Source organism: Oncorhynchus tshawytscha, unplaced genomic scaffold (genome assembly GCF_018296145.1).
Source record: "Oncorhynchus tshawytscha isolate Ot180627B unplaced genomic scaffold, Otsh_v2.0 Un_contig_15213_pilon_pilon, whole genome shotgun sequence".
NCBI classification, from domain to species: Eukaryota; Metazoa; Chordata; class Actinopteri; order Salmoniformes; family Salmonidae; genus Oncorhynchus; species Oncorhynchus tshawytscha.
In genome coordinates this window covers 1-16894 of record NW_024608921.1, presented here as the reverse complement: position 1 = coordinate 16894, position 16894 = coordinate 1, and the positions used below count along the sequence as shown (strand labels likewise).

At 45.1% G+C, this 16894-nt stretch overlaps 1 protein-coding gene across 1 annotated transcript in view; it reads right to left on the bottom strand.

Annotated features, from left to right (window-relative positions):
• Positions 1-2735, bottom strand: part of LOC112241409 (probable JmjC domain-containing histone demethylation protein 2C) — a 50490-nt gene extending 47755 nt beyond the window's left edge. Inside the window, exon 1 of the mRNA XM_042313846.1 lies at positions 2313-2735. Coding sequence (XP_042169780.1) covers positions 2313-2474 — 162 coding nt within the window. The 5' untranslated portion in view covers positions 2475-2735. The remainder of the gene's footprint in view (positions 1-2312) is intronic.
• Positions 2736-16894: the final 14159 nt, after the last annotated feature.

Below are 16894 nucleotides of genomic sequence, written 5' to 3'. Positions count from 1 at the left end.
CCAACTCTTCACTGCAGAGGGTGGGGCCAGGCAGACGTTTTGAAGATCCTCTATTGTGTAAGACATCTTGATGTTATACAATGCTTTGTTAGTGTCCTTCAACTGTGTAAAACAACATGTTACACTCTGGTGAAGAGGGACAGAGCGGTAATTATGGATTTACCAGGGCTGTACTGGCGCTAGTAGGAATCATGTCAACATATTATCCCCAACACTATATTAACAATAAATGTTATTGACATGACCTATCCTATTTTGAAAGTTAGGGATTTAATCTAGGAGAACTATCAGACCTACGTTGGAAAGGCAGTGTCTGGTAATCAGCTGCTGTGGAGATGTAGTGCTAGCCTAGACAAAACCCGGCTTGGCCTCCTGACAGGGGCCCGAACCCCGGCGGCTTGGCCTCCTGACAGGGGCCCGAACCCCGGCGGCTTGGCCTCCTGACAGGGGCCCGAACCCCGGCGGCTTGGCCTCCTGACAGGGGCCCGAACCCCGGCGGCTTGGCCTCCTGACAGGGGCCCGAACCCCGGCGGCTTGGCCTCCTGACAGGGGCCCGAACCCCGGCGGCTTGGCCTCCTGACAGGGGCCCGAACCCCGGCGGCTTGGCCTCCTGACAGGGGCCCGAACCCTGGCTTTGCAATCTGGAAACCAGAGAGAGCCTACTGTCATAGAACACAGACATGGCTGCCTTATGTTGTGGTACCGGTGGGGGAGGGGTGCTGCTGACCACCACCGGTCTCATGTTACATTCTGTCTCCTAGGGCAACAAAATAACATGTTCATTTCAAGTACCGTTATTGTCATAGTAAAATGATTGGTTTATTTTCTCTGAAACAAAAGTCATTGAAACAACTAGCTGGCCTACATGCAGTCTGGTTTTAACAGTGATAAGAAGGAATGAGTGTAGCCAAGGTGTTCTTGTTCAGATCCTACTCCTCAAAACATACTGTACTGTTGATTCTCCCTCCACACACACAGTACTCTGAACCAAACATTTTTTGAAGCTATTGTTGGCACAACGGCGTGTCACAGCCTAGCTAGCTACACGTTTACAGATTCCCAACTCAGCAACACACAGCCAGACAGTTCAACCAGCAACACACAGCCAGACAGGCCTCTATTCAACCAGCAACACACAGCCAGACAGTTCAACCAGCAACACACAGCCAGACAGTTCAACCAGCAACACACAGCCAGACAGTTCAACCAGCAACACACAGCCAGACAGTTCAACCAGCAACACACAGCCAGACAGTTCAACCAGCAACACACAGCCAGACAGTTCAACCAGCAACACACAGCCAGACAGTTCAACCAGCAACACACAGCCAGACAGTTCAACCAGCAACACACAGCCAGACAGTGTAATTGTGTTGCTATTCTAGCTACTGACACTAGTACAATGGCAAGTTGTGTGTGACATGATGATCTAATCTTAAATCCTTGTGTTCACTCAGCTGTTCATTCCTGGCTGATAAAAAGGGGCCCAAAGTAAATGCAACTATTCATTTATCTGGCTACCTGTCAGACAGTATTCACGTAGGCTACATTAGCAACACTGCTTTACCATTAGAAATCTGGCAACAAACAACAACAAATAGTGGGTTTTTACATGGGCCCTGTGATTTAGGACAAATCTGGAATGATTGACCTATTTAGCCAGAACATTCAACATGTTTGTCCTCTATACAACTGGTGGGCATGTCAGTTGTTAATATGCACTGCAGGTTCTAGACAATCATTGTACCATGCATGGCATTTCAGCCTTGATGTGGAAATCGAGGAAAGGGTCGCTAGAACTGTGATCGACTCGACGTTGGCTAGCAGGTCAATGGTCAATGGTTCTGACGATTCATTTAGCCTTAATATGATTTTGGGAAACCGGTCCCAGCTGTCTCTCTGCTTGCTTACCCCTCTCTCTCTCTGCTCTCTCTGTCTTATGTCTCCATGATATCTCTCCCTGCTCTCTCTCATCTCTCTCGGGTTTATTTGCTGTTAGAAATCTCTGACATCGTTGACACGCGCCCTACTAACGGCCAGTTAGCTAAACTAGCATAACGTCAGGTTTACGGTAGATAGATCAAGTCTAACGTCTGACGCTACTGCCAAACAGTTATAAAAGATACCAAACTAAATTTACTTCATACAAGATACATTATCTATGTATTTATTATAATTATATGCCAATAGCGACTGAAAACCAGCTAATGGCGTTAAGAAGCTAACTTCATCTTTACAAAGCCAAACCAACACCAAATGCCTCATCGGTCTACGGTCGGGCAAACCATTAAAAATAATATAAAATTCCTTACCGTCAACTCTGAATGGTTGTTGTCCCGGTGAGTAACGGCTCGGATGACCCCAGCTCGCCAGCCCCAGCGGCCGATATCCCGGAGATCCAGCGGCTCGTCTCCACCGACACACAGGAACCGCTTCCCAACCAGCTCCGGTCGCGTCTCCACCGCCATGGCCATCCACTGACAGCGAAAACAACCCCCTGGAAAACTCTAACACCGACGGCCTATCGAGCTCACATGTACTACATTAAACTGTACTGAATAATCCAAAGAAACACATCAACTACCACTGTTATTTCGTCTTTAACGTGTAGCGTAACAACCCGGGGGGGATTTAAATTCCTTGCAGTCTCCACCCGTAAACAGTCGATCTTCAGCTCCGTGGCGATACACGGTATCCCTCCGCTCCCACATCACTGCCGTGGCGATACACGGTATCCCTCCGCTCCCACATCATTGCCGTAGCGATACACGGTATCCCTCCGCTCCCACATCACTGCCGTGGTGAAACACGGTATCCCTCGGCTCCCACATCACTGCCGTGGTAAAACATGGTATCCCTCCGCACCCACATCACTGCCGTGGTGAAACACTGTATCCCTCCGCTCCCCGAGACAGACGACCGTGTAACACCGCAGCAGCAGACTTCTCCGTCCGCCAGACACAGATCTATTCTCTACAACTGTTACAAAAATGAATATATCAAATCAAATCAAATTGGATTTGTCACATGCCGCCGAATACAACACGTGAAGAAGACCTTACAGTGAAACGCTTACTTTCAAGCCCTTAACCAACAATGCAATTTTAAGAAAAATACGTGTTAAGTTAAAAAAAAAATGATAAGTAAAAAATAAGAAATAAAAGTAACACATAATTAGAGAGCAGCAGTAAAATAACAATAGCGAGGCTATGTTTAGGGGCAAAAGTTAGTCGAGGTAATTCCGGTAATATGTACATGTTGGTAGAGTTAAAGTGACTATGCAAAGATAATTAACAGACAGTAGCAGCAGCGTAAAAGGCTGAGGGGCAAAGCAAATAGTCTGGGTAGCCATTTGATTGGCTGTTCAGAGGTTTTATGGCTTGGGGATAGAAGCTGTTGAGAAGCCTTCTGGACCTAGACTTACCTTTTAAAAAAAAAAATATATATATATATTTCACCTTTATTTAACCAGGTAGGCCAGTTGAGAACACATGAAATAAACAAACATACAGTCAATAACACAATAGAAAAGGTCTATAAACAGTGAGTGCAAATGAGGTAAGATCAGGCAATAAATAGGTCATGGTGGCGAAATAATTACAATTTAGCAATTAAACACTGGAGTGATAGCTGCACAGAAGATGAATGTGCAAGTAGAGATACTGGGGTACAAAGGAGAAAAAATAAATAACAGTATGGGAATGAGGTAGATAGATGTGCTGTGTACAGGTGCAGTGATATGTGAGCTGCTCTGACAGCTGGTGCTTAAAGTTAGTGAGGGAGATATGGGTCTCCAGCTTCAGTGATTTTTGCAAATCGTTCCAGTCATTGGCAGCAGAGAACAGTAGCCGTGCGGTAGCAGATAGAACAGTCTATGACAAGGGTGGCTGGAATCTTTGACAATTTTTTGGGCCTTCCTCTGACACCGCCTGGTGTAGAGGTCCTGGATGGCAGGAAGCTTGGCCCCAGTGATGTACTGGGCTGTACGCACTACCCTCTGTAGTGCCTTGCGGTCAGAGGCCGAGCAGTTGCCATACCAGGCAGTGATACAACCAGTCATTCAGTCAGTGCTCTTGATGGTGCAGCTGTAGAACTTTTTGAGGATCTGAGGACCCATGCCAAATCTTTTCAGTGTCCTGAGGGGGAATAGGTTTTGTCATGCCCTCTTCACGACTGTCTTGGTGTGTTTGGACCATGATAGTTTGTTGGTGATGTGGACACCATGGAACTTGAAGCTCTCAACCTGCTCCACTACAGCCCTGTTGATGAGAATGGGGACGTACTTGGTCCTCCTTTTCCTGTAGTCCACAATCATCTCCTTTGTCTTGATCACGTTGAGGGAGAGGTTGTTGTCCTGGCACCACACGGCTCTGACCTCCTCCCTATAGGCTGTCTCGTCATTATCGGTGATCAGGCCTACCACTGTTGTGTCATCAGCAAACTTAATGATGGTGTTGGAGTTGTGCCTGGCCATGCACCCCTGAGGGGCCCCTGTGTTGAGGATCAGAGTGACGGATGTGTTGTTATCTACCCTTACCACCTGGGGGCTACCCGTCAGGAAGTCCAGGATTTAGTTGCAGAGGGAGGTGTTATGTCCCAGGGTCCATAGCTTATTGATGAGCTTGGAGCAGTGTGGAGTACAATAGAGATTGCATCATCTGTGGATCTGTTAGGGAGGTATGCAAATTGGAGTGGGTCTAGGGTTTCTGGGATAATGGTGTTGATGTGAGTCATGACCAGCCTTTCAAAGCACTTCATGGCTACAGACGTGAGTGCTACGGGGTGGTAGTCAATTAGACAGGTTACCTTAGTGTTCTTTGGCACAGGGACTATGGGGGTCTGCTTAAAACATGTTGGTATTACAGACTCAGACAGGGAGAGGTTGAAAATGTCAGTGAAGACACTTGCCAGTTGGTCAGCGCACGCTTTAAGTACACATCCTGGTGATCTTCCTGTCCGGGTTTGGCGTCCCCCTTGGGTTCGTGCCGTGGGGGAGATCTTTGTGGGCTATACTCAGCCTTGTCTCTGGGTAGTAAGTTGGTGGTTTGAAGATATCCGTCTAGTGGTGTGGGGGCTGTGCTTTGGCAAAGTGGGTGGGGTTATATCCTGCCTGTTTGGCCCTGTCTGGGGGTATCATCGGACAGGGCCAAGGTGTCTCCCAATCCCTCCTGTCTCAGCCTCCAGTATTTATGCTGCAGTAGTTTATGTGTCGGGGGCTAGGGTCAGTCTGTTATATCTGGAGTATTTCTCCTGTCTTATCCGGTGTCCTGTGTGAATTTAAGTATGCTCTCTCTAATTCTCTCTTTCTTTCTCTCTCTCAGAGAACCTGAGCCCTAGGACCATGCCTCAGGACTACCTGGCCTGATGACTCCTTGCTGTCCCCAGTCCACCTGGTTTTGCTGCTGAAACATTATGTACATTTGTCCCAAAAAATAAAATGATGTATAATTATATTGAATATTAGTGGTGTATATTTTGATAATAACATGACAGATATAAAATACGATGCGTAAGACAAGAGATATTTTACATGTAAGAAAATGATGTTGATGTTTATTTGTCTTCTTTTTTTATGTAAGCGTTGTTTTCTCTTGTTGATGCAGCTCCAGTTTAGGGAAACATCTATGATATGTTTAGTATGTTTCTCTGTTTATCCCTTTACAGCTCTCCCCCTGAGGCTGCCTTATGGCTGTGCTGCCTTATGGCTGTGCTGCCTTATGGCTGTGCTGTGCTGCCTGATGGCTGTTCTGTGCTGCCTGTATTATAAAGGAGAAGGTGTCTCGCTGTATGTAAAGCCTGTCCACTGGAGCCAATCAGCCTTGTGTTACCTTCAGGGCAGTAGACGGTGAAACAGATCCCCTCTGCTGATAGAATTACATATCACCTGAGACGGCTGTTAAACTGTGCTGCTTGGCCAAACGGAACCCTATTCCCTACATAGTGCACTACTCTATGGGCCCTGGTTAAACATTGTGCACTATATAGGGAATAGGGTGCCTTTTGGGACCCAGATACACTCTCCTCCTGAAAACAGAGTCCAACCAGCTGAGATGTACCGAAGCAGAGCAGACAATTCCACCAGTCTAATGTTCAGCCACTTGAACACCAATGACTGCAATCAGAAATGGCATCGCACCCTTCAGTGGCATCATGCTTTCAGTCAGTGCTTCTTCGTGCATTAATCAAATCCTCGCATGTAGCGTACAGAGAAAAATGCAATTGTCTGACTTAAGAGGAATGTCATTCTATCCTTATCCGTTATTGTAAAGATTCCACATTTTGAACAGCCTTGTAATGTTGACATTGTGTAGCAACATCTTCCCTGGCAGTTCATGGAGAGGTTAAGCCTTGTCTCTTCAATGCACCAATGTGGCATCTGTGTTCAGCTTCGCTTGTGAGACCAGGGATCCCATGGGGAATCTCTCCAGCCTCCTGGCGTGTTCATGAATAACATTCAGTATTATCTACTGTGGCAAGAAAACCCTTTGGGTTTATGCATAAATTGGTCTTAAATTTAGATCTGATCTTCATCTAAGTCACAACAACAGACACACACTGTGGGATTAAACTAATAACACACAAATTATTGTATTTTTTTTTGTCTATATTGAATACATCATTTAAACATTCACAGTGTAGGTTGGAAAAAGTATGTGAACCCCCCGAGGCTAATGACTTCTCCAAAAGCTAATTGGAGTCAGGAGTCAGTTAACCTGGAGTCCAATCAATGAGATGAGATTGGAGATGTTGGTTAGAGCTGCCTAGAAGTATAAAAAACACTCACAAAATGTTAGTTTGCTATTCACAAGAAGCATTGCCTGATGTGACCCAGGCCTCGAACAGAAGAGACCTCAGAAGACCTAAGATGAAGAATTGTTGACTTGCATAAAGCTGGAAAGGGTCACAAAAGTATCTCTAAAAGCCTTGATGTTGTCTAGAAATTGTCTAGAAATGGAGAAAGTCCTGCTCTGTTGCTACTCTCCCTAGGAGTGGCCGTAAGTGAAAGATGACTGGAAGAGCACAGCGCAGAACGCTCAATGAGGTTAAGAAGAATCTTACTGTGTCAGTTAAAGACTTGCATACTTACATGCTAACATCTCTGTTGACGAGTCTACGATACGTAAAACACTAAACAAGAACGGTGTTCATGGGAGGACACCACGGAAGAAGCCACTGCTGTCCAAAAAAACGATTGCTGCACGTCTGAAGTTCGCAAAAGTGCACCTGGATTTCTCACAGCGCTACTGGCAGAATATTCTGTGGACAGATGGAACTACAGTTGAGTTGTTTGGAAGGAACACAACACTATGTGTGGAGAAAAAAAGGCACAGCACATCACCATCAAAACCTCATCCCAACTGTAAAGTCTGGTGGAGGGAGCATCATGGTTTGGGGCTGCTTTGCTGGACCTATCATTGACATAAAAACAAATTCCCAAGTTTATTAGGGCGTTTTGCAGGAGAATGTAAGGCTATCTGTCCGCCAATTGAAGCTCAACAGAAGTTTGATGATGCAACAGGACAACGACCCAAAACGCAGAATTAAATCAACAACTGAATGGCTTCAACAGAAGAAAATAGGCCTTCTGGATTGAGATGCTGTGGCATGACGTCAAGAGAGCGGTTCACATCAGAGAGCGGTTCACATCAGACAGCGGTTCACATCAGAGAGCGGTTCACATCAGAGAGCGGTTCACATCAGACAGCAGGTTCACATCACATCAGAGAGCGGTTCACATCAGACAGCGGTTCACATCAGAGAGCGGTTCACATCAGATCAGCAGCGGTTCGGTTCACATTCACATCAGAGAGCGGTTCAAGCGGTTCACATCATCACATCAGAGAGCGGTTCACATCAGACAGCGGTTCAGAGAGCATCAGACAGACAGCGGTTCACATCAGACATCTCAAGGATATTGCTGAACTGAAACAGGTTTGTAAAGAGGAATTTTCCTAAATTCTTCCCGACCGTTGTAGAGGTCTGATCAGCAACTACAGAAAACATTTTGGTTGAGGTTATTGCTGCCAAATGAGTTATTAAATCCAAGGGTTCACATACTTGTTCCCACCCTGCACAGTGAATCTTTACATGGTAGGTTCCATAAAGACGTGAAAACGTATAATTGTTTGTGTGTTATTAGTTTAAACATACTGTTTTGTCTATTGTTGTGACTTAGATCAAATCAAATGTATTTATATAACCCTTCTTACATCAGCTGATATATCAAAGTGCTGTACAGAAACCCAGCCTAAATCCCCAAACAGCAAGCAATGCATGTGTAGAAGCACGGTGGCTAGGAAAAACTCCCTAGAAAGGCCAAAACTTAGGAAGAAACCTAGAGAGGAACCAAGCTATGAGGGGATGCCAGTCCTCTTCTGGCTGTGCCGGGTGGAGATTATAACAGAACATGGCCAAGATGTTCAAATGTTCATAAATGACCAGCATGGTCAAATAATAATAATCACAGTAGTTGCCGATTGTGCAACAAGTCAGCACCTCAGGAGTAAATGTCAGTTGGCTTTTCATAGCTGAACATTAAGAGTATATCTACCGCTCCTGCTGTCTCTAGAGAGTTGAAAACAGCAGGTCTAGGACAGGTAGCACGTCCCCAGGTGGACTGGGGACAGCCAGGAGTCATCATGCCAGGTAGTCCTGGGGCATGGTCCTAGGGCTCAGGTCCTCCGAGAGAAAGAAAGAAATAGAGAAAGAGAGAATTAGAGAGAGCATACTTAAATTCACACAGGACACCAGATAGGACAGGAAAAGTACTCCAGATATAACAAACTGACCCTAGCCCCCGACATATAAACTACTGCAGCATAAATACAGGAGGCTGAGACAGGAGGGGTCAGGAGACACTGTGGCTCCATCCGATGATACCCCGGACAGGCAGGATATAACCCCACCCACTTTGCCAAAGCACAGCCCCCACACCACTAGATGGATATCTTCAACCACCAACTTACCATCCTGAGACAAGGCGAGTATAGCCCACAAAGATCTCCGCCATGGCACGAACCCAAGGTGGGGTGCCGACCCAGACAGGAAGATCACGTCAGTGACTCAACCCACTCAAGTGATGCACCCCTCCTAGGGACGGCATGGAAGAGCACCAGCAAGCCAGTGACTCAGCCCCTGTAATAGGGTTAGAGGCAGACAATCCCAGTGGATGAAGATCAGATGAAATTTGATGACCAATTTATGCAGAAATCCAGGTATTACCAAAAGGTTCACATACTTTTTCTTGCCACTGTGTGGATGGAGTCCACAGTTCAATCCACAGATTCTATCAGATGCCAGATGCATTATACATTATATGACATGAGGAAATAGTGAACATACTGTGATGAACACCATGCCACTAAGTTTAGTCTGTTTCGTCTCCTGTCCTGCTAATGTTGCTACATCATTGTGGGCCGTTAGACTGCCTACATTCTTGGACATTACCATTTACTAAATAGAAATACATCTATATTTTCCGACAAGGGGCTATCACTATACAAGTTAGCAGGCCACTACTGTGTATTAGTAGTAGAGCATTGTGAGCTAATGTATAGCTCACTAAAGACCTTGGAAGAAAGCCGATTTGGGTTAATACAATGGTCTCTTATTACATTAGTCCTCTGCAGTGCATTTGGAGAACGTCTCCTGTAGCTGGGGTTGATTGGATTAGATCATGTGCAACGGGATGGTGTACTGGGGTTTACTTCACTGTAGAGTGGAGTGGACATTTATATGTTTTCTCTCTTTAAAATAGCTGAAATACACTGTAGGGCTTTCCCCTGTTCACAGACTAAATCCACTGCATGGAATGGGAGGCTCCCAGTGGTCTGCTTTTTCTCTGATCTCCCATCTGTAGGTTACTGACCAGAACACAATAGTACGGTTCATCAGAAACCAGACCAGAACACAATAGTACGGTTCATCAGAAACCAGACCAGAACACAATAGTACGGTTCATCAGAAACCTGACCAGAACACAATAGTACGGTTCATCAGTAACCAGACCAGAACACAATAGTACGGTTCATCAGTAACCTGACCAGAACACAATAGTACGGTTCATCAGAAACCAGACCAGAACACAATAGTACGGTTCATCAGAAACCTGACCAGAACACAATAGTACGGTTCATCAGTAACCAGACCAGAACACAATAGTACGGTTCATCAGAAACCTGACCAGAACACAATAGTACGGTTCATCAGAAACCAGACCAGGTTCAAAAACCAGACCAGAACACAATAGTACGGTTCATCAGAACCAGACCAGAACACAATAGTTCATCACACCAGAACACAATAGTACGGTTCATCAGAAACCAGACCAGAACACAATAGTACGGTTCATCAGTAACCAGACCAGAACACAATAGTACAGGTTCATCAGTAAACCTGACCAGAACACAATAGTACGGTTCATCAGAAACCAGACCAGAACACAATAGTACGGTTCATCAGTAACCAGACCAGAACACAATAGTACGGTTCATCAGTTCATCAGAACACCAGGTTCATCAGAAACCAGACCAGAACACAATTCATCAGACCAGAACACAATAACCAGACCAGAACACAATCAGTAACCAGACCAGAACACAATAGTACGGTTCATCAGAAACCAGACCAGGTTCATCAGTAACCTGACCAGAACCAGGTTCATCAGTAACCTGACCAGAACACAATAGTACGGTTCATCAGAAACCAGACCAGGTTCATCAGTAACCAGACCAGAACACAATAGTATACGGTTCATCAGTAACCAGACCAGAACACAATAGTATGGTTCATCAGAAACCAGACCAGGTTCATCAGTAACCTGACCAGAACACAATAGTACGGTTCATCAGAAACCAGACCAGGTTCATCAGTAACCAGACCAGAACACAATAGTATACGGTTCATCAGAAACCAGACCAGAACACAATAGTACGGTTCATCAGTAACCAGACCAGAACACAAAAGTACGGTTCATCAGAAACCAGACCAGGTTCATCAGTAACCTGACCAGAACACAATAGTACGGTTCATCAGAAACCAGACCAGGTTCATCAGTAACCAGACCAGAACACAATAGTACGGTTCATCAGAAACCAGACCAGAACACAATAGTACGGTTCATCAGTAACCAGACCAGAACACAATAGTACGGTTCATCAGAAACCAGACCAGGTTCATCAGAAACCAGACCAGAACACAATAGTACGGTTCATCAGAAACCAGACCAGGTTCATCAGTAACCAGACCAGAACACAATAGTACGGTTCATCAGTAACCAGACCAGAACACAATAGTACGGTTCATCAGTAACCAGACCAGAACACAATGGTACGGTTCATCAGAAACCAGAACACAATAGTACGGTTCATCAGTAACCAGACCAGAACACAATAGTACGGTTCATCAGAACCAGACCAGAACACAATAGTACGGTTCATCAGTAACCAGACCAGAACACAATAGTACGGTTCATCAGAAACCAGACCAGGTTCATCAGTAACCTGACCAGAACACAATAGTACGGTTCATCAGAAACCAGACCAGGTTCATCAGTAACCAGACCAGAACACAATAGTACGGTTCATCAGTTACCTGACCAGAACACAATAGTACGGTTCATCAGAAACCAGACCAGGTTCATCAGTAACCAGACCAGAACACAATAGTATTCATCAGGTTCATCAGTAACCAGACCAGAACACAATAGTACGGTTCATCAGAAACCAGACCAGGTTCATCAGTAACCTGACCAGAACACAATAGTACGGTTCATCAGAAACCAGACCAGGTTCATCAGTAACCAGACCAGAACACAATAGTACGGTTCATCAGTAACCAGACCAGAACACAATAGTACGGTTCATCAGTAACCTGACCAGAACACAATAGTACGGTTCATCAGAAACCAGACCAGGTTCATCAGTAACCAGACCAGAACACAATAGTACGGTTCATCAGAAACCAGACCAGGTTCATCAGAAACCAGACCAGAACACAATAGTACGGTTCATCAGAAACCAGACCAGGTTCATCAGTAACCTGACCAGAACACAATAGTACGGTTCATCAGAAACCAGACCAGGTTCATCAGAAACCAGACCAGAACACAATAGTACGGTTCATCAGAAACCAGACCAGGTTCATCAGAAACCAGACCAGAACACAATAGTACGGTTCATCAGAAACCAGACCAGAACACAATAGTACGGTTCATCAGTAACCAGACCAGAACACAATAGTACGGTTCATCAGAAACCAGAACCATGTTCATCAGTAACCAGACCAGAACACAATAGTACGGTTCATCAGTAACCAGACCAGAACACAATAGTACGGTTCATCAGTAACCAGACCAGAACACAATAGTACGGTTCATCAGAAACCAGACCAGGTTCATCAGTAACCAGACCAGAACACAATAGTAATCAGTAACCAGAACAGAACACAATAGTACGGTTCATCAGAAACCTGACCAGAACACAATAGTACGATTCATCAGAAACCAGACCAGAACACAATAGTACGGTTCATCAGTATCCAGACCAGAACACAATAGTACGGTTCATCAGAAACCTGACCAGAACACAATAGTACGGTTCATCAGAAACCAGACCAGAACACAATAGTACGGTTCATCAGAAACCAGACCAGGTTCATCGGTAACCAGACCAGAACACAATAGTACGGTTCATCAGAAACCAGACCAGAACACAATAGTACGGTTCATCAGTAACCAGACCAGAACACAATAGTACGGTTCATCAGAAACCAGACCAGGTTCATCAGAAACCAGACCAGAACACAATAGTACGGTTCATCAGAAACCAGACCAGGTTCATCAGTAACCAGACCAGAACACAATAGTACGGTTCATCAGAAACCAGACCAGAACACAATAGTACGGTTCATCAGTAACCAGACCAGAACACAATAGTACGGTTCATCAGAAACCTGACCAGAACACAATAGTACGGTTCATCAGAAACCAGACCAGAACACAATAGTACGGTTCATCAGTAACCAGACCAGAACACAATAGTACGGTTCATCAGAAACCTGACCAGAACACAATAGTACGGTTCATCAGAAACCAGACCAGGTTCATCAGTAACCAGACCAGAACACAATAGTACGGTTCATCAGAAACCAGACCAGAACACAATAGTACGGTACATCAGTAACCAGACCAGGTTCATCAGTAACCTGACCAGAACACAACAGTACGGTTCATCAGTAACCAGACCAGGTTCATCAGTAACCAGACCAGAACACAATAGTACGGTTCATCAGAAACCAGACCAGAACACAACAGTACGGTTCATCAGTAACCAGACCAGGTTCATCAGTAACCTGACCAGAACACAACAGTACGGTTCATCAGAAACCAGAACAGAACACAACAGTACGGTTCATCAGTAACCAGACCAGGTTCATCAGTAACCTGACCAGAACACAACAGTACGGTTCATCAGAAACCAGACCAGAACACAATAGTACGGTTCATCAGAAACCAGACCAGAACACAACAGTACGGTTCATCAGAAACCAGACCAGAACACAACAGTACGGTTCATCAGAAACCAGACCAGAACACAATAGTACGGTTCATCAGAAACCTGACCAGAACACAATAGTACGATTCATCAGAAACCAGACCAGAACACAATAGTACGGTTCATCAGTAACCAGACCAGAACACAATAGTACGGTTCATCAGAAACCTGACCAGAACACAATAGTACGGTTCATCAGAAACCAGACCAGGTTCATCAGTAACCAGACCAGAACACAATAGTACGGTTCATCAGAAACCAGACCAGAACACAATAGTACGGTTCATCAGTAACCAGACCAGGTTCATCAGTAACCTGACCAGAACACAACAGTACGGTTCATCAGTAACCAGACCAGAACACAACAGTACGGTTCATCAGTAACCAGACCAGGTTCATCAGTAACCTGACCAGAACACAACAGTACGGTTCATCAGAAACCAGACCAGAACACAATAGTACGGTTCATCAGAAACCAGACCAGGTTCATCAGTAACCAGACCAGAACACAATAGTACGGTTCATCAGAAACCAGACCAGGTTCATCAGAAACCAGACCAGGTTCATCAGAAACCAGACCAGGTTCATCAGTAACCAGACCAGAACACAATAGTACGGTTCATCAGAAACCAGACCAGAACACAATAGTACGGTTCATCAGTAACCAGACCAGGTTCATCAGTAACCTGACCAGAACACAACAGTACGGTTCATCAGTAACCAGACCAGAACACAACAGTACGGTTCATCAGTCACCAGACCAGAACACAATAGTACGGTTCATCAGAAACCTGACCAGAACACAATAGTACGGTTCATCAGAAACCAGACCAGAACACAATAGTACGGTTCATCAGTAACCAGACCAGAACACAATAGTACGGTTCATCAGTAACCAGACCAGAACACAATAGTACGGTTCATCAGAAACCTGACCAGAACACAATAGTACGGTTCATCAGAAACCAGACCAGGTTCATCAGTAACCAGACCAGAACACAATAGTACGGTTCATCAGAAACCAGACCAGAACACAATAGTACGGTTCATCAGTAACCAGACCAGGTTCATCAGTAACCTGACCAGAACACAACAGTACGGTTCATCAGTAACCAGACCAGGTTCATCAGTAACCAGACCAGAACACAATAGTACGGTTCATCAGAAACCAGACCAGAACACAATAGTACGGTTCATCAGTAACCAGACCAGGTTCATCAGTAACCTGACCAGAACACAACAGTACGGTTCATCAGTAACCAGACCAGAACACAACAGTACGGTTCATCAGTAACCAGACCAGGTTCATCAGTAACCTGACCAGAACACAACAGTACGGTTCATCAGTAACCAGACCAGGTTCATCAGTAACCTGACCAGAACACAACAGTACGGTTCATCAGAAACCAGACCAGAACACAACAGTACGGTTCATCAGTAACCAGACCAGAACACAATAGTACGGTTCATCAGAAACCTGACCAGAACACAATAGTACGGTTCATCAGAAACCAGACCAGGTTCATCAGTAACCAGACCAGAACACAATAGTACGGTTCATCAGAAACCAGACCAGAACACAATAGTACGGTTCATCAGTAACCAGACCAGGTTCATCAGTAACCTGACCAGAACACAACAGTACGGTTCATCAGTAACCAGACCAGAACACAACAGTACGGTTCATCAGTAACCAGACCAGGTTCATCAGTAACCTGACCAGAACACAACAGTACGGTTCATCAGAAACCAGACCAGAACACAATAGTACGGTTCATCAGAAACCAGACCAGGTTCATCAGTAACCAGACCAGAACACAATAGTACGGTTCATCAGAAACCAGACCAGGTTCATCAGAAACCAGACCAGGTTCATCAGAAACCAGACCAGGTTCATCAGTAACAGACCAGAACACAATAGTACGGTTCATCAGAAACCAGACCAGAACACAATAGTACGGTTCATCAGTAACCAGACCAGGTTCATCAGTAACCTGACCAGAACACAACAGTACGGTTCATCAGTAACCAGACCAGAACACAACAGTACGGTTCATCAGTCACCAGACCAGAACACAATAGTACGGTTCATCAGAAACCTGACCAGAACACAATAGTACGGTTCATCAGAAACCAGACCAGAACACAATAGTACGGTTCATCAGTAACCAGACCAGAACACAATAGTACGGTTCATCAGAAACCTGACCAGAACACAATAGTACGGTTCATCAGAAACCAGACCAGGTTCATCAGTAACCAGACCAGAACACAATAGTACGGTTCATCAGAAACCAGACCAGAACACAATAGTACGGTTCATCAGTAACCAGACCAGGTTCATCAGTAACCTGACCAGAACACAACAGTACGGTTCATCAGTAACCAGACCAGGTTCATCAGTAACCTGACCAGAACACAACAGTACGGTTCATCAGAAACCAGACCAGAACACAACAGTACGGTTCATCAGTAACCAGACCAGGTTCATCAGTAACCTGACCAGAACACAACAGTACGGTTCATCAGAAACCAGACCAGAACACAACAGTACGGTTCATCAGTAACCAGACCAGGTTCATCAGTAACCTGACCAGAACACAACAGTACGGTTCATCAGAAACCAGACCAGAACACAATAGTACGGTTCATCAGAAACCAGACCAGAACACAACAGTACGGTTCATCAGAAACCAGACCAGAACACAACAGTATGGTTCATCAGAAACCAGACCAGAACACAATAGTACGGTTCATCAGTAACCAGACCAGAACACAATAGTACGGTTCATCAGAAACCTGACCAGAACACAATAGTACGATTCATCAGAAACCAGACCAGAACACAATAGTACGGTTCATCAGTAACCAGACCAGAACACAATAGTACGGTTCATCAGAAACCTGACCAGAACACAATAGTACGGTTCATCAGAAACCAGACCAGGTTCATCAGTAACCAGACCAGAACACAATAGTACGGTTCATCAGAAACCAGACCAGAACACAATAGTACGGTTCATCAGTAACCAGACCAGGTTCATCAGTAACCTGACCAGAACACAACAGTACGGTTCATCAGTAAACAGACCAGAACACAACAGTACGGTTCATCAGTAACCAGACCAGGTTCATCAGTAACCTGACCAGAACACAACAGTACGGTTCATCAGAAACCAGACCAGAACACAATAGTACGGTTCATCAGAAACCAGACCAGGTTCATCAGTAACCTGACCAGAACACAACAGAACGGTTCATCAGAAACCAGACCAGAACACAATAGTACGGTTCATCAGAAACCAGACCAGAACACAACAGTACGGTTCATCAGAAACCAG